Source organism: Epinephelus fuscoguttatus, linkage group LG11 (assembly GCF_011397635.1).
Source record: "Epinephelus fuscoguttatus linkage group LG11, E.fuscoguttatus.final_Chr_v1".
Classification (NCBI taxonomy): Eukaryota; Metazoa; Chordata; class Actinopteri; order Perciformes; family Serranidae; genus Epinephelus; species Epinephelus fuscoguttatus.
The window spans coordinates 40423124-40446915 of NC_064762.1; the positions used below are offsets into that span (position 1 = coordinate 40423124).

At 41.0% G+C, this 23792-nt stretch overlaps 1 protein-coding gene across 1 annotated transcript in view; it reads left to right on the top strand.

Moving 5' to 3' along the window:
* Nucleotides 1-23792, top strand: part of elp3 (elongator acetyltransferase complex subunit 3) — a 42602-nt gene that overhangs the window by 10004 nt on the left and 8806 nt on the right. Inside the window, exons 8-13 of the mRNA XM_049590685.1 lie at nt 2584-2745; nt 2912-3038; nt 19218-19411; nt 21778-21868; nt 23329-23394; nt 23545-23772. Of these exons, the coding sequence (XP_049446642.1) occupies nt 2584-2745; nt 2912-3038; nt 19218-19411; nt 21778-21868; nt 23329-23394; nt 23545-23772 (868 nt within the window). The remainder of the gene's footprint in view (nt 1-2583; nt 2746-2911; nt 3039-19217; nt 19412-21777; nt 21869-23328; nt 23395-23544; nt 23773-23792) is intronic.

Genomic DNA, 23792 nt, shown 5'->3' on the forward strand with positions numbered 1-23792 from the left:
CTCTTCCCAAATGTGTTTGTCACTTTCTGTGTGTAGGCTTGTAGGTGTGAATTGTCCCTGCTATCAGCATTCTTCGTTTAGATGCTGTGATTGTGGTAATTGTGGTGGTTGCTGCTCAGTTTGTGAAGAAAGGGGCACTTGGTTCGGCTGGGGACAGCCCTTATCTCTGCCTCTGTGTGTGTGTGTGTGTGTGTGTGTGTGTGTGTGTGTGTGTGTGTGTCGTTTTTGATGTGTTTTTGTTTCTCGCAGAAAGTGTGCATGCGGGGTGAGCATGTTTGTCACCATGCTAACCCCGCTCCTGATCTGATCACAGCAGCGAGATACCTTGAGATAATCGCCTGAGATAATAGACTTTTTATTGATTCATCTCATACAATCCGATCTTCCTCTCTGAAGCATAAACTGCTGTAATTGGTGTAAATCAGCCAGCAGACTGTAAAAGATGGACATTTATTGCCAGCAGATACAGAATCAGAAGGAATACGTGCTGGCATGAGGGAAGCTAATGGTCATTGGAGCAGCTGGAGTGGAGAAAATGACAGCTGGCTGGTGTGCTGGGTTGAGATGTGTCTTTTTGTGATTTCAAACAGTGACTTAAATAAGTTTAGAAGCAGCAGTGGAGTCAGATTCAGGCAGATGGAGCTCAGAAATTACTTGAGATTACATTTGAAGAATGACAAGGGATCATACTGTGTCTAATATAGTCACTTTCTACATATAGCTGCTTCTTTTATTGCTTAGGGTGCATTTTTCATTTAAACATTTAGCGGGAGACACACATTAAACAAGGGGTCTGGGTGTTCTCCCTTAAGCAAATTTAAGTGCCAAACACTTCATTTCCTGCATTTCATTGAATTCTCTGCATTAGTTTATTGTGGAAATGTAATGGTTCTTACAGCTTGCTTCATCTTTCTGTTTTATAGCAGATGGCAACCTTTCCTTAGGAGGTGCATGCTGCCACCTCCTACTATACCAGGGGCACTTTTGCATCTATTATTCGTGTGCTAGCAGTTTTTATGCCTCTGCACTGGCAATAACTGTGGCTGGAGGCATTATGTTTTCTGATTGTCCAGAAAACATAATGCCATTCTTCCCATTCTTGTGAACTTGACATCTCAAGAAAATGGTGTTGAAATTTGTACATATTTGGCACAAATATCCACTCTGACTGAACGATGAACCGATCAAAGGTCATCAAAGGTGTTGCATTCTTGTGAAGGCAATATCTCAAGAACACAGAGAGGGAATTTCTTTAAATTGCATATAGAACTAGGACTCAAGGGTGAACTGATTAGACTTTGGTGGTAAAAGGTCAAAGATTACTGTGACCCTGCGTCAGTTTCCATTTCATTTTGTGAATTTTGTGATATCTCAAGAAGGCCTGTTTTTGGCCATAATTCTGGAATTCATATGCTAATTATGAAAACATTTCACAAAAGTGTTTTAAAGGATAAAATGATGAAGTGATGACATTTAATAGTCAAAAGGTCAAAGTTCAACTTTGTACTGCAGACCCTGTAATATCCAAGACCAATTTCCCACTGGGATTATAAAGTCTATCCTATTCATACAGATACCATTGTTACCTATGTGTAAAATTAATTATGGCCCCCATCCATAATGTGTATATCTATTTTATTTTATTTTAGTCTTCCTTTAAAAGTGTTCATGAGAAATAGCTGGATAGCTTGTCAAATAGGGTTGCAGTGGTACAATAACCATCTCAGAAAATACTGTGATTTCACAGTATCATGGTATTACAGAATTATTATTATTATGATTATGATTATTATCTGCATTTTTATCAATATCTTAGATAGCAAATGTTCATGGTATGATAACCATCAACTTTAAGATCACAGTATACATTGAAACTGGTATACCGCTGAAAGCCTATTGTCCAATTGAGGCTGTTGTATAGCTGACTCCTGTTCCTCATTGCTGTCTTCAGTCCCTCGCCCCATCGAAGTCAACCTGTACAAATTGCTAAAATAATTAAACCCGCATTAACGTGCTTAGGGGACCTGCATAGTCGAAGGATAAATATCTGTGTGTCCATCACTGCAAGAAACTCCTCTCATAATAAACATACTCATTTAATCCCTTGTTATTAAAGAGATATTGATAATAGCCACTTAAATTGATATATATATACTGATACTATCCTTAAAATTTAGTAAAATAATAACTTCGTCGTGCTCAGTAATCTACATCTTGGTACAATTAAGACCTCTAAATGACTGAATAATTTCAGTATTTAACTGCAGTATTTGCTGCTTTGACACAAAGTAAACACTCATTAATGTGTCATTTCATATTTTTTGCTTTACCAACATTTTTTTGCTATCCTCTGTTTCCGTTGTTGCATTAGTGTGTCCTAATGTGAGGTTAGTGTCTGGATAATGAGCCGTGCAATCTCACAGCATGTAAATTGATGTTGGTTAATGATCCCAGCATATGGAGCACTCCAACATGGTCAATAAGACTAAATAGTCAAAAAAACATTATGTCAAAACTAGAATTATATTATAAGATATTACACACATAATGAGCAGAAATGACTGAGACAGTTTTGTCCTGCAGGTACTCTGAGCGCAGTAACACCAAGTGTGTGGGAATCACCATCGAGACACGGCCTGACTACTGCCTGAAGCGACATCTCAGTGATATGCTGGGCTATGGCTGCACCCGGCTGGAGATAGGGGTCCAGAGTGTGTATGAAGATGTGGCCCGAGACACCAACAGGTCAGTAGGTTAGGGACTAAATGGAGGGATGTAGATAAGGAAGCAGACATGGTGTGATAGCAGCCGCTCTGATGGTGTGTGATGGATAAATAATGTATTTATTTCTTTTACCTTCAGGCTTAGTAATTTAACTGTAATTTAATCTGGACATGCCTGTTTCTTCCAGAGGTCACACGGTGCGAGCAGTATGCGAGTCTTTCCACCTTTCAAAGGATGCTGGCTTCAAAGTAGTTGCCCACATGATGCCAGATCTGCCTAACGTAGGCATGGAGAGGGACGTGGAGCAGTTCATTGTAAGTATTTATAAATATCATTTGTTGTTATCTTTAACAGATTATTTATTAATAATTATAGCTTTAGGAGTAACTGAGGTTGGGAAGTCTGTTTTTATGCCTCCGTGGCGACAGCCACAGCTGGAGGCATTATGTCTTTGGGTTATCCATCCGTCCGTTTGTACTCAAGAACACTTGGGGGGGAATTCCTCCAAATTTGGCACAAATGTCCACATTGACTCAGTGATAATTGATTGGATATTGGTGCTCAAAGGTCAAGGTCATGGTGACCTTGTGTGTATCTCATTCTTATGAACATGATACCTCAAGAACGCCTTGAGGGAATTTCCTCATATTTAGCATAAATGTTCACTTGGACGCAACAATGAACTAATTAGAATTTGGTGGTCAAAGGTCACTGTGACCTTGTGTCTGTCTCAATCTTCGATGCAATATCTCAAGAAGGCTTTGAGGGAGCTTCCTCAAATTTGGCACAAACGTCCATTTTGACTCCATTTTGCTGGGGATACACTTATTATGACAAAAAATGTACACACATGTCTAAAAGGACAAAATGATAAAGTGATCACATTTATATCCAAAAGGTCAATTTCACTGTGACATGATGCTCTGCGAAAGCACTTTTGATGGCCATTACTCAACATCATATCTTAGGATATAATGGGAGACACTTGGTGTGATACTGAATTGGTGACTCTAATCTTAGGTGTCCACCTTTAAAGGATATATATGTAAGAAATCTAAAGCAAATAGTCATAAAATCCTCCTAATATGTCACATAGACTAAGGAATAATGTTCATATAACATACTGATCTCACCGACAACAATAGTACAGCCAGAATATTCGCATTTAACAAAAATTTACGGTCCGCAAATCATGTTTATGTTTTGCATTTGTGTTTTGGCCTGTTGCGCCACCCATCGCCATCTACCAGTCACGCAGTCAGTAGAGTCTCAGCATCAGTTACAGTTACGATTGAGCTACAGCAGCACGGCTAGCAGCATTAGCAGTGTCCCAGTACATAGCATTAGCAGTCTCCTCAGCTGTATCCCGGCAGCAGCGTTAGCAGCAGAGAAGCCAGACTTGCTCGAACGGTCCGCTGGAAAACCGAAGATCAAGGACGCGGCGACGCGGCCCTACCACGGCAGCCGCCCGTGGGCAAACAAATCAGTCTCCAGCGTGCCGCTGTCCAGCAACCTCAAATCTGTAGGGGAAGGGGGGCAGACACGACTCGCGGCAGTATTTTGAATTTGAGTGCAGTAACCATTTTGGCCACATTCTTACATACAGCGCCTTACAGTGCTGATTGTATAGATCTTCTGTGCTGCTTGGGAGAAGATGTGAGTGAAGCATCCATGATTTAATAGACATGGATGAAATCTGTAAGTTTAACACGAGTGCTTTGCAGAGACATGCAGTGTAGTGCTTTCTAAAATGCTCACCAAGGCAGATTCATAAATGTCATTTTGACAAAGTACAGTTAGTACAGATTGAATGTATCATTGTTTTTTCCATTTAATCCATCATTTTATTTCCCTGTCTTAATGTTCTTTTCATTTTATCATTTATTAGAGCTTGTTCTGACATTAGCACTATAAACTAAACCACTGATTATTTTTCTGACCTTTGATAGTGATCACCACTGATTATGGTTTCCAAGGGCATGAGCTGAATTATCAATATGGGTGTTAGGAGTAGCAATAGGCATGTGTAACGACGGTTGCACTGCATCAATGTAAAACCTCACTGATGTGGCACATTAGGCAAAACTGCACTTCTTCCTTGCTTTTTTCTTGATGGACAGGTCTGAAAAGTGAGGACACTGACTGACACAGGTGTTGATATGCAAAAAATGATTGGGGGAGTGTCTCATCTATTTATGATTAACGATGGGAGTGAAAATTAGGCTTGAATACATGCATACGCACAGCTTTATGTATCTAGAGAAATTTGCAAATTTTTGTCTTTGTGCTTATACAGAGTTTTAGTTGTGAATCTACACAAATGTCATGCATCTGGCCCTGGCTGAAATGTTTGTAAGTTTGTGTTTTACCATCTATTTTGGGTTTGAAGCTTTGCCTTCAAGCTCAAATCAGTTTGAATGGACATCATGTTTCAATCGATGTGCAGTTATAGTTAGGGCTGGGCGGTATATCGATTTATTACAATATATTGATATATTTTCAAGCAAGATAAAGATTTAGACAATACCGTTTATATCGATATAGGGTCAAGTTGCGCCACATAACGCATACCAGTGTTCATCTCTCCGTCTCACACACTCCGCACAGCTCCACCCCACTCACTCACAGTTTCTCCAGCAACACTAAGGCCAGCGTTATACATCTGTTCCAAATATAGTTTCCGCTGTGAGCACTCCTGAGCACGGGAAGAAAAATGGTGGTGCGCATGGAAGAGGAGCTTCTTTGTCTGTTCCCCCCCAAGAGTTGGCTGTCATTTGTGCATCTGTGTAGGTGTTGAGGGAGGGGTTGTACAGGTGTGGGTACCGGCGCACCTCCTCGCCATGGGTGCAGATCTGATGACAAGATTGGGGGGGACACAATCAGTTGTGATTTTTTTTTTGTTTAATTGCACGCGTGCAAATCATACCCACAGAGCGCTTGAGATTGCCAGCATATTTCACGATTTCATAGAGGCTCATCACCATCACCAAGTCATTCAAAAAGCACTACACAGAGAATCAAATGCTTACTTTTACTGCTTATTTCTCTTAAACAGCCAATAGTTCATGAGGCCAGCCATCACCCTCCTTTTCACTGCTTCGCTGTTAATTAATGTTACTTCTAGTTTCAGGGTCTCAGGCATATTATGTCCACTCACGTTCTCATGTCTTGCCTCTCACAGATTCCCAGTTCTCCTCATCAGTTACTCTAAATATGGATCTGGCTAGGGATAAGTTACTTCACTTGAGGCGGCAAACAGAATCTGATTACGTTTTTAAATCTTTTATGGGCACACTTTCCTTTTCTTGAAGAAGTTTCAATCAAAATTACTCACAGAAAGACATTTTACTGACTACTGCGAGAGCACCAGCCGATGGCCACGTTCCAGTGACTGAGAGAAAGTGGAGAGAGATCAGTTTTTTTTTGTTGTTTTTTTAATAAAGTTACCCGCCCACAGTTGCATAGAGTGCCGAAGTCACGCCCCTTCCAGTGAAGCTCATGGGACCTTAGATCGTAAAAAATATGAATGGCAGTGAATGAGGAGAGAAATATTATCTTTTGGTCCCGTTTGAGTTGCAACATGAAATCCAAATATGTTGTTAATGAATTTAAAACATAAATTTTGAGGTCAAGAAAGTCATACTTTGTGGTAAAACTGTTGAGATAAAAGCTTTTTAATAAGAAAGACTCAAGAGTACACAGGAGGAGGTCGCGTATGTGACGTCATAGCTTTCGCTCACTTCCTGCAGCTTGGCCTCCCCGCTGAAATTCCACTGTTTTATGATTAATCGATTTATGATTGAAGATGTCTGTGTGTTGTGTGCCAGGTTGCAGTCACTCCAAGCTGCTGGAAACGAGCAAAAGCTATGGCGTCACATAAGCGACCGCCTCCTGTGTAGTTTTTCTAATTGTTTTTTTTCAAAAGCTTATATCTCTACAGTTTTACCAGAAAGTATGACTTTCTTGACCTTAAAATTTATGTTTTAAATTCATTAACGAAATATTTGGATTTCATGTCACAACTCAAACGGGACCAAAAGATAATATTTCTCTCCTCATTCACTGCCATTCATATTTTTTCCGATCTAAGGTCCCATGAGCTTCACCGAAAGGGGCGTGACTTCGGCACTCTATTGCAGCAGAGCAGGTAGTAGGCTAGAGATGGAATGTGGTGTTGGAAAATATATTTATAAAAATATTTGTTCCACAATTTTGATTTATTTTAGAATTGGGAATGTGGAGTCGGAAAATACATTTGTTCAATTTCAATCATTTCTATTTAGAATTGGGGAAGGACAATTTGTGTTTTTCAGAAATTTTGGGGTTCTAGTGCACACGCGCGCACACGGAAAGTATAATTTCGGTTTAAGAGAGACACAGAGCTGCTCCTCTGTTAAATCTGTCTGTTCATTTGTATACAGTATGATATCGGTCTATATGTTGCACGTGCTAGACTAAATGAGTCTGTGATATGAATGAAGTAACCACAGTGGCACACTTAACATTACTGTGGGCCTTTTCCCCTGTAACTTTTAGCCGTGTCCTGTTAAGCCATGCCGTTATCCGTTATCAGTTTAGACGCATGGTGCCATGCTGAGCTGCACACCTACTCCTTCTCCAGAGTAGGTCTGGGCCGCCTGCTATTGTTGCGGTGATGCATCGCCGGCTGCAGCCAACTCCTGACCATCCCACCCGCAAATAAGCTGTGTGTGTTGTTAGACTCTCCTCACCTCTGTCTGCAGGGGGCCAGAGAGAAAGGCTTTTTAAAAAGTCTCTGTGTGTTCAGCTCTCAGTACATCTGAAGCTTCTAACTGAATCTCTGTGGTTTGGAGTTTAGTTTCTCTGTTGCGTCTTGTTTGTACTTTCTGCTTTATTTTGCTGTTTCATGTTTTTTATCCACCGTATTAGAAGTTGTATGAAGTTGCAGCTCAAAAACTCAACATTTCCTTATTTTGCTGCTTCACAATAAAAGTTTTTACATAACAAAATAATGGGGGACTTTTATTTTTAAGACTCTGTAAGAATTAAAATATGTTTATTACAGAATTAGCGAAACTTTATTAGTGGCTTTTCTTCAACTAAGATAAGTCTAATAATGCCACAGGGAGGAAGAGTAAAATCAGGAACAGCCACAGTGAGATGTTTGATGAAGAGCTGCAGACAACAGACTCTTACTGCACCTCTGCAAACAGCTCACCTCCAACAGGTAAACTTCTTTTACCTGCCCTGCTGTGGAAAAAAACACATGCAGCAAAAATTACAGGGGACTCAAGCCGTGGATCAGCTTTCAACTTAACATGTAGCCCACTTAGTGGAAAATACCAGGATTTATATCGTATATCACCTGGAAATACCGGGATATGAATCGGCATTGGTGGAGGGTCCTTTGAGTCCTGTGGGTTGTGAGATGGGGTACTGCCACATCCCACAGATGCTCGATGGGATTGGGGCCTGATCTGTGCACACACTATAAAATGTGGCTTAACCATGACACCACCAGGATGCCCATTAAAGCACATTTCTTAGACTCACTTTCAGAGCCAGGTATAGGTACTTAATATCTTTACAGTATTGACCAAAATAACCCAGTGCCAAGTATCGAAGCTTCTTCCTTTGTGAGGGAGGACTTTCACAATTGTAACTGCATGGAGTGCACATTCCTACAACAGTCCCTACAATCTATAGAGTCTTGGAGTGAAGAGTGCAGTGTATTGACAGAGTTTGACCAAAACATTTGAAAGTATGGCTATACTACAAGCCAGTCCACACACATTATGGGTACTGAATAGGGATTTTTATTTTATTTGATTTTATATACTTTGTTAATCCCCGAGGGGAAATTCAGTTTTTCACTCTGTTTGTCAATTACACACAGGCCAGAACACACACATGCACAAACTGGACCTATACATGCACTAAGTGGAGAGATGTCAGAGTGGGCTGCCCATGACAGGCGCTCCGAGCGGTTGGGGGGTTCGGCGCGTTGCTCAGGGGCACCTCGGCAGTGCCCAGGAGGTGCACTGGCACCTCTCCGGCTACCAGTCCACGCTCCATATTTTCGTCCGGACGGGGACTTGAACAGACGACCCTCAGATTCCAAACTCAGGTCCCTATTGACTGAGCTACTGCCAGATGTAACAATTACTGGTAAAATGATAAACTGCTGTAAAATTCCAGATGGTTAGTATTACCGTTTCAAATTTTAATTATCATTAACACCGTGTTTGATTACCGCACTTTGAAAAACTCAGGTTGATATTGCTCATTGCCTGGAAAAGCAGCAGCAGTCCCTCAGACACAGGCGCGCATGAACAGTTTGCAGTGTTTGCCCTCTGAAAACATGGCGGAAGGCACCTGCATGGACAGTGCTCTGGAAATTTTTTTTCCCTCTCTAAAAGGACAAAGTCTGAAGTCTGGATGTATTTTGGATTTTATAAGGATGCTGAGGGGAACTAATTGAAGATAGTCACACTGTCTGCAGAAAATGCTGAAAAAAAAAAAGTCTGCGCCAAGGGGGGTAACACTTCAAGTTTGATGAGCCATCTCCGTGACCACCACCCACAACTATACAGCGAGTGTACCTGTGCCTGGTACACACTACACAACTTTTCTGCCCGTTCTGAAAGTCACTATAGCCCGTTTTCCACCAACACTACCAGGTACTTTTATTACCAGGAATTAATTTACCTGGGTAAAAGAATTCCTGGTAATCTGTGTGGTTTGCGTTTTCACCACACCTCAAAGTTCCGGAAAATGTATTCAAATTAGCATGGTGACGTAGATGATTCAGCATGTGCCCTGTATTTGGCTCCGCTACCTGGCTGGTTACATGCTGGTGTAGAGAGTTGGGGCTGTTTGTCTCAGCCAGCAGCTAAGTTTAAAAGTATTTTAAGATAAGTGTCAAACTAAGTTAGTCTACATACAGACAGCTGTCATTTGAGCTTATTAGTAACAATTCGCTATTAGCCGAACTAGTGTGCTGTCCTTGTGTAAGATATAATGGTAGTGTTGGTGGATGAGAGACTGTGGACGGAGCATATTGAATATCGCTGTCTGCATGCTCGCTGAACACATGTATTGTTAAAGTATTGGCTTCTTCCTCCCTAAGGTTTAATGTCACTTACAGTAACGACTGTAGCTGCTCGAGTCATTTTCGAGTTGTGTGTGTGTGTGTGTGTGTGTGTGTTCAGCGTCGGCACAAAAGAACCGATACCGTTAGCGCTCATCAATACTACGGTCTTTGATAATGTAGCCCCGGGGCTAATTTAGTACCAGGTGTCGGCACTTGGCACCCGTCCTTAATCAAAACACAAACAAAGTGAAGCTTGTGGAAATGAAATAAAGCTTGCAGTGGCTGCCCATACCATGAAGTGTGGAACGCTGCAAGTGTATGTTCACCGATCAGCGATCTTCAGCACACTGCTCTGCCCCTCAAGAATTCCGGTTAATCTGAAAAGTCCCTGAAAAAAGTACCTAGTATGGGTAGTGGGTACTTTTTTCAGCGAAAGTTTAGGGTTGGGGGAAAGTTGTTTATCGGGGTAATTTTGGAGGAAATGCGCAGAGGTTTTTCAAAATCCTGGGTAAATGAGAAAAGGTCCTGCGGTGGAAAAGGGGCTTATGTCACATTGCACGATTGTGGAGTCATAAAATTGTGCTGTGACTTGGCCGGCGGACATGACACACTACACGATGGTCCACACCAATTATCCCCGGTCGTCTTTCACGATGTGTGTGATGTCATCAGGTTATTCTTGTCCTATTTTTATTTCTTTTACTATTATTTCACTCACTGTGTCTGTTCATGTGCCAGCCGAAATGTTGTTGTAGTAATGTAAAAAGTGCCAGCAGATGGCAGGAGCTACATTTGAAGTACTGCGAGCAAACAAACAAGTCACTGAATCCTCCAGTTCCTACACATTCCTACAAATGTTCCTACAAATGTTTCACAATAAAAGCCAATGTAGAAAATGGAGGGATTCTCTCAGCCGAGGTTATATGGGGCTTTTAATTTGAAACAAATTCAGGAAGTGCTGAGTTTGAAATGACAGCGCGATGCATTAACTTTATGAAGCTAACGGGAGTGGATATAAAGTAGAAACACAGAGGGAATGGTAAATATTGGACCGTCTATAATGTAGTCTGTTTCAAATGAAGCTGGGAGCTTCTGCAGTTGTGGTGAGTAAAAGCCACTATTTTTCAATTTTCTTTATGTCTGTCTTCATTATGAATAAATAACATTGTTTGCTAGCTTGATGCTAATGGCAGTACTTAGCAGGTTGACAAAGTGCCTCTGCTGTTTCACACCATCATTTTCCCCTTTTACACCGTGTGGTAACATCCCTAGAGGAAATATTAAAAACGCTGGGGTGCCCTACTGTTGTCTATGGCAGCAGCTAACTCTGTGTTTCTATTGGTCAAAGTGATGGCTGTGATAGGAGTAATCATGAATGACAAAACGAAAATCAAACATGCTGGACTTTCTGTCAGACAGAAAGTACATTGTGCTCTTTATTTATTTTTTTTGTTTTTCGAAATAAAACTTGGTTAAATGATTTCAGTATGCGTATAAGTACTTTTTGAACATTTTGAGCACATTTCAACAATACCGCGATAATAATGATAGCCGTGATCATTTTGGTCACAATAACCGTGATATGAAATTTTCATACTGTTACATCTCTATTACTGAATGAAGTACCCTGCATCTAATCACAGACATTTTTAGCTGCGTATTACTCTCAAGGTTGGCGTGCAAATGAGCTTTTTTTTTTTTTTTTTTAGCATAAAAGGGTAATATCCTCACTGCAGTGAGCTGAGCTGGAAATTATGGTCCACACTCATGAAAATTCTTAGATATTATTTGTAAGAAATGATCTATTCTTTTCTAAGTTTCAGGTGATGCATGAGACTAAGCTGAGTAAAAACTCTGACTACAGGGTTAAAATGATACCAGTTGAATCATGCACCAAGTCGATCATTAAGCTTATTGTTTGTGACATTAGCAGTCATGTCTTGTTCTTTTGCTTGACATCAGGGTGCGTCATTGCTGCTTACTTCACAGTGGTATAATAACAAGTAAGTCCTACATGTAGCATCTTAAAATAGAAATGGAAAAGCTGTGACGGTCGACGCACAGTCTCAACTGTGATGTGACTCAATAGAAACTTCTGTCAAATGTCTCTCAACAGCAGGCTCACTTTACAGCTCTGATTGGAAACACAGTTTTAATGTGAATGTGCAGAATCAGGCAGCACTCCTTTCCAACATGCCTGACTGTAGGATGTAAATGAAGGCTCAGTTTGAGGCTCATTGGGTTTATTTTTGCACTGAAACAGAAATCGAGTGATTAATAACGCAATGAAAGAAAAGAACAGATTTTACTAATTGGTGCAGATGAGATTCTGATGCACCTCTGTGACTCTGTTCAAAATATGTCACTCATTGTCTCAGGTCCAACAATAGTTACCGTTTCTCTCTCCTCCGCCCCTTAATTTAACTGTTTCTGTGTTTTGTCATTACTTTTTTGGATTACTGGCATTGTGGTGATTCACAGGGGTTTTCACTACAATGGAGTCATCTTCAGAGGTGAAAAAGTTCAACACTTTGATTTTCCTCTGTAATGAGCTGCAAATGAAACAAAAGACAACAGAAAGAGAGTGAACATTCAGATGTAACGTGGAAACAGTAGTTCTGTAGTTTTCTATTAAAACGGCGCGTTGGTTAAATGGCCTGTTGAGATGGTATTCGGATAACTGGGGCTTTACTGGTATAATGCACCTCCCAGCGGTGAAACCCGTGTACACATTTACTTGAAGAAAATTACCCACTCTAAACGTTAAGAGATTTTTGTACACAAACTCACCCCTAATACAGATGTATGTCAGATGTGCCACACTGCGAATGTGTCCCGTGTATTTTGTGTGTGTGTGTGTGTGTGTGTGTGTGTGTACATGGCTGGGCGGTATGACAGAATTCTTATATCATGTTTTTTTTTAAAAATCGGTTTCACGGTATTTGACGGTATTTTGCTGAGGTTCAGCCCACTTGACATGCTGCTGTGTTGTGCTATGGCCTATTCAAGTTCTGGAATTTGTTATTTATGTGACAGCACCTGAACGCAACACAGGCCCCGCTCCATTAGTGCCGTGCTCGGTTGTAACTGTCTCGGACTCGGATTGGCTTCAGTCAGGAAAATGCGGCCCGAGCCGTGCTCTAGTGTGCTCACCTGTTTGTGTCTGTGTGTCTGTGCACATTGGGGTGAAACTCTGCTGTGCGCGATACAGAGAGCAGAGGAGAATTGTAAACGTGCAACCATGTAGAGACAGAAATGACATGCCGTCATGTAAATAAGATAAATAACATAAGGCTATTTAGTTTGTTTAATGAAAGGACAAGGTATAGATAGACCTGTTCTGTAGGCCTGGATATGAAGCATCTGTAGCGCCAAATAATATAATGGTAATTTCTAAAGAGCTAAGATGGAAAAAAAAAATCAGCAGCGGCGGTCATATTTCAGTAGCGGCGGTGCGCTGCTGCTAGTTGCATATAGGGGAAACACTGTTCTTTGGTTTGAGTTCTTCTGGATCATCGTGTTCTTCTTCAGCAATGTGTACAGTTGTTTCGTTTTCAGGACTCTCTCCAGCAGCCATTCTCGCCTCTGAACTTTTCTCTGTCCTCTCACTCTCGCCAGCTCTAGTGCGTCTGTGGTGTGCAGCGGTGAAATGGGTCCCCGCTGAAACACTTTCCCCCCGTGCCCGTTCCAGACGTTGTTTGGGCTGTATTGCGGTATATGAAAAATTCATATATATATATGTATATGTATATATGTATATACACACATATATATATATCTATATATATATAGATATATATAGATATATATACAGTACAGGCCAAAAGTTTGGACACACCTTCTCATTCAATGCGTTTTCTTTATTTTCATGACTATTTACATTGTAGATTCTCACTGAAGGCATCAAAACTATGAACGAACACATGTGGAGTTATGTACTTAACAAAAAAAGGTGAAATAACTGAAAACATGTTTTATATTCTAGTTTCTTCAAAATAGCCACCCTTTGCTCTGATTACTGCTTTGCACACTCTTGGCATTCTCTCCATGAGCTTCAAGAGGTAGTCACCTGAAATGGTTTTCCAACAGTCTTGAAGGAGTTCCCAGAGGTGTTTAGCACTTGTTGGCCCTTTGCCTTCACTCTGCGGTCCAGCTCACCCCAAACCATCTGGATTGGGTTCAGGTCCGGTGACTGTGGAGGCCAGGTCATCTGCCGCAGCACTCCATCACTCTCCTTCTTGGTCAAATAGCCCTTACACAGCCTGGAGGTGTGTTTGGGGTCATTGTCCTGTTGAAAAATAAATGATCGTCCAACTAAACGCAAACCGGATGGGATGGCATGTCGCTGCAGGATGCTGTGGTAGCCATGCTGGTTCAGTGTGCCTTCCATTTTGAATAAATCCCCAACAGTGTCACCAGCAAAACACCCCCACACCATCACACCTCCTCCTCCATGCTTCACAGTGGGAACCAGGCATGTGGAATCCATCCGTTCACCTTTTCTGCGTCTCACAAAGACACGGCGGTTGGAACCAAAGATCTCAAATTTGGACTCATCAGACCAAAGCACAGATTTCCACTGGTCTAATGTCCATTCCTTGTGTTTCTTGGCCCAAACAAATCTCTTCTGCTTGTTGCCTCTCCTTGGCAGTGGTTTCCTAGCAGCTATTTGACCATGAAGGCCTGATTCGCGCAGTCTCCTCTTAACAGTTGTTCTAGAGATGGGTCTGCTGCTAGAACTCTGTGTGGCATTCATCTGGTCTCTGATCTGAGCTGCTGTTAACTTGCGATTTCTGAGGCTGGTGACTCGGATGAACTTATCCTCAGAAGCAGAGGTGACTCTTGGTCTTCCTTTCCTGGGTCGGTCCTCATGTGTGCCAGTTTCGTTGTAGCGCTTGATGGTTTTTGCAACTCCACTTGGGGACACATTTAAAGTTTTTGCAATTTTCCGGACTGACTGACCTTCATTTCTTAAAGTAATGATGGCCACTCGTTTTTCTTTAGTTAGCTGATTGGTTCTTGCCATAATATGAATTTTAACAGTTGTCCAATAGGGCTGTCGGCTGTGTATTAACCTGACTTCTGCACAACACAACTGATGGTCCCAACCCCATTGATAAAGCAAGAAATTCCACTAATTAACCCTGATAAGGCACACCTGTGAAGTGGAAACCATTTCAGGTGACTACCTCTTGAAGCTCATGGAGAGAATGCCAAGAGTGTGCAAAGCAGTAATCAGAGCAAAGGGTGGCTATTTTGAAGAAACTAGAATATAAAAGATGTTTTCAGTTATTTCACCTTTTTTTGTTAAGTACATAACTCCACATGTGTTCATTCATAGTTTTGATGCCTTCAGTGAGAATCTACAATGTAAATAGTCATGAAAATAAAGAAAACGCATTGAATGAGAAGGTGTGTCCAAACTTTTGGCCTGTACTGTGTATATATATATATATATATATATATATAGATAGATATAGATATAGATATATATCTATCTATCTATCTATCTATCTATCTATATATATATATATATATATATATATATATAGATATGTATATATATTCCCTTGAAATTTGGTAGATTGGAAGTTGGAGTAATTCAGCGTTGTGTAAAAGCAAAACACTATTTGTGTTGTTAGCGCTGACTGAGGAAGATGGGAATTTACTGTATAGTGATGAAGGCATTCAGGATACCATCATTCTTCTGAGCATCAACAGCTCTGAGTGCTTTACATTTTTTTACAGGAAGAGATTAAATTTGTGGAAGAGAGACTGTGTTTTTCTGTAGATTCGTTACATTACCTTTGTGTGTGTTTATTGAATCCTTCTGTGTGTGAATGTGTGTTTGATGATAATATGGGAGGCGGCAGCAGGTCAGCACAGTGAGAGGAAGCTGATTAAATGTGTATTTGGCCCTTAGAGTCTTTGCTTTCCTGTAACACTTCCTCTGTCACTTTTCCTGCCACTAGACTTAATTTCTTCCTTTGTCTCTGCTCTCTTTTTTTCTCCCAGTGTGAAGTCTCAGTATTCTCAAAGTTCTCTCTCTTTTCCCTCGTGCTATTTTCTCGTCTCCATTATCGTTCACTTTATCTTTTGCTCTTCTCTAGTCATAACTTTTCCCTTGATGCTTTCTGTTATTTTCTGTCAGTCTCTTTCTCCCATCTCTCCTGTTGCTTCATCTTTTTTCTTTCTCTTGTCTCTGTCCTCTCACAATCACACCGTCTCCCTCTCTGCCTCCCTTCCCTCATCTTGTATCACACTGACACTTTCAGATTATAGAACTTGTGTGTGGCTCCCCTTTGCTCCTCCTCATCATATCTAATCTTCCATGACACACTTCATGCTAGTGAGCAGAAAATATGCATGTTCCTAAACAATTTCACTCTAGGATCCACACAGAGCATCTCAGGATTTTTCCCGCGATCCATAAACTTAACAGCTACAATTTGAACACAAGGTGCATCTAGAAATAGCACGACAGGAATTGGAAGTAGTAGAAAATATCAGAAAAGATGGAAAAAATAAAGTAGAGATGAATGTAGTTTTTCATTTTTATTTTTTATTTTACCAGGAAGTCTCACTGAAATCAATTTTTTTTTTTTTTTTTTAACGAGAAACCTGGCTGAGGTAGCAGCTCAAACAGAAGCACAGCTATTTAACCCACTGGCCTGTCAAGAAAGACAACCACATGTCTCCATCACCGCATTCTTTATAATACTCTTAAATTCATCAATTCATCCTCTGGACCTCAGAATCATAGGAATCATTTATAATCCTAATAAGTCAGTGTATGCTCTAGCCCCGTTGCTATCCTGCGCACCTGCACGGCGTGGTGATGAACTGTCTTATTGATTTCTGTTGCCGTGCTGTCTTGCGGGCCTGCACGGCGGAGTGATCAATCAATCAATCAATCAATCAATCAATTTTATTTATAAAGCCCAATATCACAAATCACAATTTGCCTCACAGGGCTTGACAGCATACGACATCCCTCTGTCCTTATGACCCTCGCAGCGGATAAGGAAAAACTCCCCCCCAAAAAAACCCTTTAACGGGGAAAAAAAACGGTAGATGATACTGTCCAGAAAATAGTCCCAATTGATAGCAAGGTCTGACGTAATGCGGGGATGTTTTAAAATTATTGAAATAGTCTAACAAAACACATGCATACTTTTTTGTACCTTAAAACCTTTTGGTTACGTGTCCCCCGTACATCTTCAGAACTACTTTTTCTCCGGTAAGCTACGGGCGATTTCTCAGAGCAGGAGGCTCGTTGAGAGTAGTGACACCATCACATCAGAGCTACAGATGGTCAGCGTTTCACACAACTTCATGTCCAAAAACCTGAACTATCACATTAAGGTAGTTTCAGTCACACTGATGTGTGCTCAAGTGTTTGTTTTTTTGATAAGTTTGGTTTTAATTAGTTATTTAATGCTATCAAAAGGCGGTGTGATGTCATGATTGACTGCTGTGTATGCCAAGCTGAGTGCTCATGATCAGTGGCGCTGTCCACAGTTGGTTGGACAGACGTATGGGCGGGAACTCAACACCAGCAAGTTCGCTACTGTGCAAACTCTGATTACAAATGATGTCACCATTGTAAGATGTCAGTGGCTGTATCCGGGATATTTTACCTTTATTTTTGCAAAGTGGGATAAAGTGAAAATGTATCGCCAAACTTTATAAAATGGACAGGAAAATACTTACATTTTACAATTATGTTACATAATTTTTTAAATTTTTAAGCACTATTTTCAGGTCTTTTTTTTTTTTTTTTTTTTTATGAGCTGTATGAGTCCTGTGAACTAAAATGGGTTTTATACACCCCTGCTCTAAACCATTGATGTTTACATATTGCTGTCTCTTATAAACATATTTACTAAGCCACTTCAGGATATGAACATGAGGGGCTTTCAGAGAAATAACAATTTTGTTCAATGGATAAAAAATCTAGATGAATATTTATCTCAAGTAATAATTTTAGCCATAATTGTACTGCCTGTCCTTCAGCTGCCCCATGACCCTTTAAAAGGATTAAACAGAAAAATATAATGAATGGACAGCATGAATGAAAATTTCAGCTGTAGGTTGTGTTTGCTTGCAGTATCCAATTTATAGAGAATAGGAAGCAAATGCTGCAAAGATGATGCAAATAGCAGCTGAGGTTTCAGTGGAGGGATGTTTACTTGAATACAAAACAACCTCCATGAAAAATTGGTAATAATAATTCCATTCAGACCTTGTTGGTACAGAGCTCTTCAGTACTGGTTGTTCTCTTAATTTTCTTTTCTATTTGCATGTATGTATTGTTGTGATCATATCCCACTGATTCCTAATGTCAGCCTGGATCACAGAGCAGTTTAGGAACTGCAGTAGGCAGAGGGCAGCAGCAGGAGAGCTTAGCATCCTCCTTGCGTCTATCATGGCTGTACTGATAATGAAATTCGATTACAACTTCCTGCCAGCCCGAGATCCTCTCTCACTTATCTCCAGTATACAGATGCTCCCTGTCCCGGGGGACGCATCCTTAACAGGGTTCCTCTCCACCGACCAACAGGAGCTCTGATACGTGATCCAAACTGTCAGCAGCTGCAGAATCCCCAAAATAGTGCCTAGTCTCTTTTTTGGTATCGAAGCATTGTTATGTGTCAGATTGGCTCCCTCCCTCCCTTTGGGTTTAGTGCAGAGCCGTGTGGGACATGTCCTCATGTGATTATGAGCTGTGACGAGAGAGAGATTATATGATACTGATAATGTGGCCCATTTTGGAGAATGTGCCTCCATTCCAGATCTTCACGGTTCTGATCATGGTATCAGTAGAGAGGGGAGGGAGAATGACTGGAAATCACATTGATTCCCTTCACTGCACTGAACCACACACCAACATTTCCTTCAATTGAATAACTGAGCAGTGTTGTGCCTTCTTCTTTCATATCTGCTTTGTATGAGCCGTGCCTCTCCAAATGGATGCTCTTTACTTAACACTTTGATGGTGTCAGTTATATAGGAAAATAAACTCTGAAGGCATGTCTTCCAAATCACCTTTATTTCCTTTATGTTTTGTTTTTTCTTTTGTCAGTTTAAAGAAGGTACACATCTGTCTGTTGGCTTGACAGTCAGATTTATTACCACTGCAGATATGGCCATAAATGTCCGTCCATAAAGTGTGGTAAAACAGATAATGTCAAATAAATGGATTCATTTGTTGTTCTTCATGTTGAAATACCTATGTGTGTTACATTCATTGGAGATTGTGTCAGAAAGTCAATTTCAGAGGACTAACGACAGACAAACTGTAATGGTGGCTGTGACTTTGAGCTGGTGAAGTTTTTCTTCTCAGACCAAGCATGGATGCTGAGAAATGCCGTCTGATTCGGGCCTTGATGCATTACGTGAATCTGTGTGTTTCTTGCAGGAGTTTTTTGAAAATCCCGCCTTCAGACCTGATGGTTTGAAACTGTACCCAACACTGGTGATCCGAGGTACAGGTCTGTATGAGCTGTGGAAGACGGGCCGGTACAAGAGCTACACACCCAGCGCCCTGGTTGACCTGGTGGCCCGAATCCTGGCGCTGGTGCCACCCTGGACACGAGTCTACCGGGTGCAGAGGTGAGACAGTAGCCCTTTTTATACAGAGATGGCGCTATAGATGCTACAGAGTCCCTTCTTTTGCAGCCTTTGCATTATTACACAGCACCAAACAACAGTGGCATCATGCTGCTCCAGTGTATGATTTTAGAAAGCATGCAGGCATTGCGGACTCAAAAGAGGCGTGACGTGTAACATAACAGCATAGGCCTTTAGGGTGACATATAACATACGCATCGGTAGTGCTTAATAAACAGTAGCAATGGCATTAACATGGCAATAACAATCATTTACTGTCCTTATATGGATGCAGATCTTGTCCTCTGCTTGGAGAATAAGGAGCTCCTGGACCTGGCCACTGTTCTTCTTCTTCTTTGAGTTGGTTGCTAACTGCTACCAACTACTTTTTAAATCTCCCTGCAATGGGTTGTATGCATAACACGTCATCAAAATGTCACACCCATGCTGCCAATGACCCTGTCCTGTCAGCTGTCCCTTATATATAGACATTATGGCAGTGCTGCAACTACCTCTGCTGCTGCCTTAAAGGCGAGACAACTCTGACCCCCATTTGACAATTGGGTCTTTTATACAGAACAGTGAGGCAGCATAATGGCATGAAATTCCCACCTTGAAGAGGCAGTGTAAAAGGGGCTAATGAATGGGCCTGATATTGATAGTGTGACCCAAGTGACTGTAGATTAAAGTCTTGTTATAGAGCAACTCCGTACTTGAAGGTCTTAGTGACAGGAGTCCGCTGGATTGCTCTAACTTCTCTCTGACTTAGGGGCTAATATAAACGGACAGTTCATCATATTCCACATATTTTCCTGTTATCTGTAGGGCTGTTTATCAACGTAGATAGTTTTGGTGTGAGTTGCAGAATGTTGGAGGTATCGGCTCTAGAGTTGTCTGCCATCTGTCCAGTATAATGGAACTAGGCTATAATGGCACTCAGCTCATGGGGCTCAAAATGTAAAAAAAAAAAAAAAAAAAAATACATTTGAAAAACTCACCAGCAATGTGTCTTTCCAGAAATTATGACCTGATTATTCAAGATAATCCACAGTCCTTGTTGTGACCGGTTCAAAGTAGGAACCAAACTATCAATCTACCCATGAACAAGAGGGTTGTGCTTGTGACAGTGCAAAATGTTAACATTAATGGTATCCTCCATGCTCTTGAGACTGTACTGGGAGACACAGTCAACCTTCTTGCAACTGCACATATATTAGATGTGCCATCCTGGAGGAGCTGGACTGCCTGTGCTGCTACCACCTCATGCTACCAGCAGTGACAAGGACACTAGCAGAACACAAAACTAGAGAAGAATCAGGATGAAGAGAGAGCAACTGTCTGTGGCCACCACATGTAAAACCATTCCCTTTTTGGGGGTTGTCTTGCTTTTGCCCCTCTTGAAGTTTAACTGACTTGGTGTTATACTGTGATGAGTAAGCACTCCCTTAATTTTTTAAGCAATGTAGTAGTTCCATTATATTGGAGAGAGGGCAGACATCTCTCCAGTTGATATCTCTAACACTCGACCAAAATTCATACCAAAACAGTCTATACTGATAAATAGCACTACAGGTAAAAGGAAAAATATGTATTTTTGAATATGGGGTGAACTGTCTCTTTTTGCTCTATTCATGTCTCCGTGCTGGCAATAGCTGTGGCCAGAGGCATTATGTTTTTGAATATCCATCCATATGTTTGTAGGTCTGTATGTCAGTCTGTCCATCCCATTCTTATTATCGCGATACCACAATAATGCACTGAGGAAATGTCTTCAAATTTGGCACAAACATCCACTTTGACTCAGTAATAAACTGATTGAAATTTGGTAGTTGAAGGACAAGGTCACTGTGACCTTGTGTCTGTCTCATTCTCGTGAACGAAATATCTCAAGAAGGCCTTGGGGAAGTTTCCTCAAATTTGGCACAAATGTCCACTTGGGCATGTTTTGCATAAAACTCTTTTCTGGCCATTACTCAACATCATATTTCAGGAACAGAAAGGGAGACATTTGGTCAGATACTGAATTGGTAACTCTAATCTTGGGTGTCAGCTTGAAACTATGCTGATTGTATAGATCTTGTGTGCTGTCGGGGGGAAGATGTGTGAAGCATCCATGTTTTCATAGACTTTAACTACAGCTTCACGGAGGCATACAACTGCGAGACTGTCATTCTAGTTTACTCTGACCAAAAACATAAAGGTTAGGGCTTAAACACTTTTAGAATATAGAATATATGAACTTGGCCCCAGGTATAGATTTATTTTTATGCTGTTGTACCTGTAAAATCCCATGTTAAGCTACTTTTCCATAATTTTGCACTTGTGTCATCTGTCTTTTCCCTGCTTCCTGCTCTTGCTCCGCCTATCAGGGACATCCCCATGCCGCTGGTGAGCTCTGGAGTGGAACATGGCAACCTGAGAGAGTTGGCACTGGCCCGGATGAAAGACATGGGCACTGAGGTGAGACTCTCCTATTAGACTCAAAGACACCGTGTCAGCTTATTTTGAATGAAGAAGCTAATCGACTCATCCAGCTGGGATGTGATCCAAAGAGGTACCACAAAAGTTTGCAGGGCACGGCTGCCAACAGACAAATGCTGACTGATTGTCAGAATAATTTGCATACGTTGCTATAATAGAGAAAGATGACAGATTAAAAATCTGTCAAGTATAGTTTAGAAGTGTTGGAGCGTAGGATTGGAGCACCCTCTCTTTCACGCTCTCCACACATTTATTGAATTTATGTTGGAAGGTAGATGACAACAGTTGAAGTTCATCCAGCCTGACAACACCAGGGGAGGGGGCACCTAACCAACCAGCACAACACATGAAGCAGAAGACCCCTCACCAACTTCCATCAAAAAACACTCGGGATAAAAAGACTCATCCAAACTGTTCATCAGAAAACACCTATGGGGTAAAGAGCTGGGCTGAGTCTGGTATTGACTCTCAGGCTGAAATCAGTGGCAGCTTCTGCGACTTCCCAACAGCCCCACTCGGAAAACATTTTGCCTGGTTCTGCTTTGTCCTCAGTACCTTTTGTTTATTCATTATAAAAGACAACATTCAGAATCAATTGTAAAATCTGTTTTTACCGCCTTAGCCTTTGTTTTTAGATATGTGTTTTTTATTTTGTAAGAACATAGCATGAATATGAACAAAAACGAAAAAGAAAAGAACACTAATGGGCAGAGCACATCCTGGAAAACATCAATAACCACAGTCATAATTATATTAAATACTGAGCAGTTTTCCTTTTAAAAAGTACAAAGGTTTATATACAAAGCAATTTTTTTAAAAAAATAAAGAAAAAATAAGTATACACAGTAAGGTTTTGTACATTAGAAACAAAACAATAGTTTTTTCCATGAAAACGTTTTTTTGTATAGGCACCTGGATCTTATCAAGCACATCTCCTTTATCTTCATTATAAAATCTCAGCCTCTCCAGTATAAATGTGTTTGCCATACAGTGTCCCAGGAATTAATCCTAAAACCCAGGAATGAGTTAAGTTTTTAGCACTTCTGGTTCCCTCGTCTTGAAGTCATTGGGTTTTTTGAATAGGTTTTTAGTAGGCGTGTAAATCACTAGTTTCATCACGATACAATATTATATCGATTCGTCAGACAACGATAAAATATTTTCTGATATTATGAAGTCTGTCATGATACAATTTCGATTCGATGGGATTTAGGGGCATGTGACTGATATGAAACAATATCATATGATCATTTGATGTTAACTGTTACAGCAGAAGCTGCCACTCTTTTTTTCCGTTGTCCATAAAACATTTTCAGTTTTATATTCGAGCCTTTTTGTGTAAAAATTCAAATTGATGTAAACATTAGATTCTTCGGGACGTCCCAACATTTTTAGTTTCTTAACTGGTTTGACCCATTTAAGTGTTTCTGTGTGTACAGTGTCGAGATGTGAGAACACGAGAAGTGGGCATTCAGGAGATCCACCACAAGGTCAGACCTTACCAGGTAATGGACAGCATCCTGAAAGTGCATTTTCATTTACAGAGTCAGAGATCAATGGAATCAATGAAACGTATTTTTCTATCCAAAAAAAAGCTTCTATTTACCAATGGAGTGTTTTTTGTACAACTTTAACAAAGTAGAGTGTGTGTTCAGGTGGAGCTGGTGCGGAGGGATTATGTGGCCAACGGTGGCTGGGAGACCTTCCTCTCCTATGAGGATCCTGAGCAGGACATCCTGATTGGCCTGTTGCGTCTGCGTCGCTGCTCCCCGCAGTCCTTCCGTGCGGAGCTGAAAGGAGGAGTGTCCATCGTCCGTGAGCTGCACGTTTACGGCAGTGTCGTCCCCATCAGCAGCCGAGACCCCAGCAAGTTCCAGCATCAGGTGGTTGCATTTTCACACAT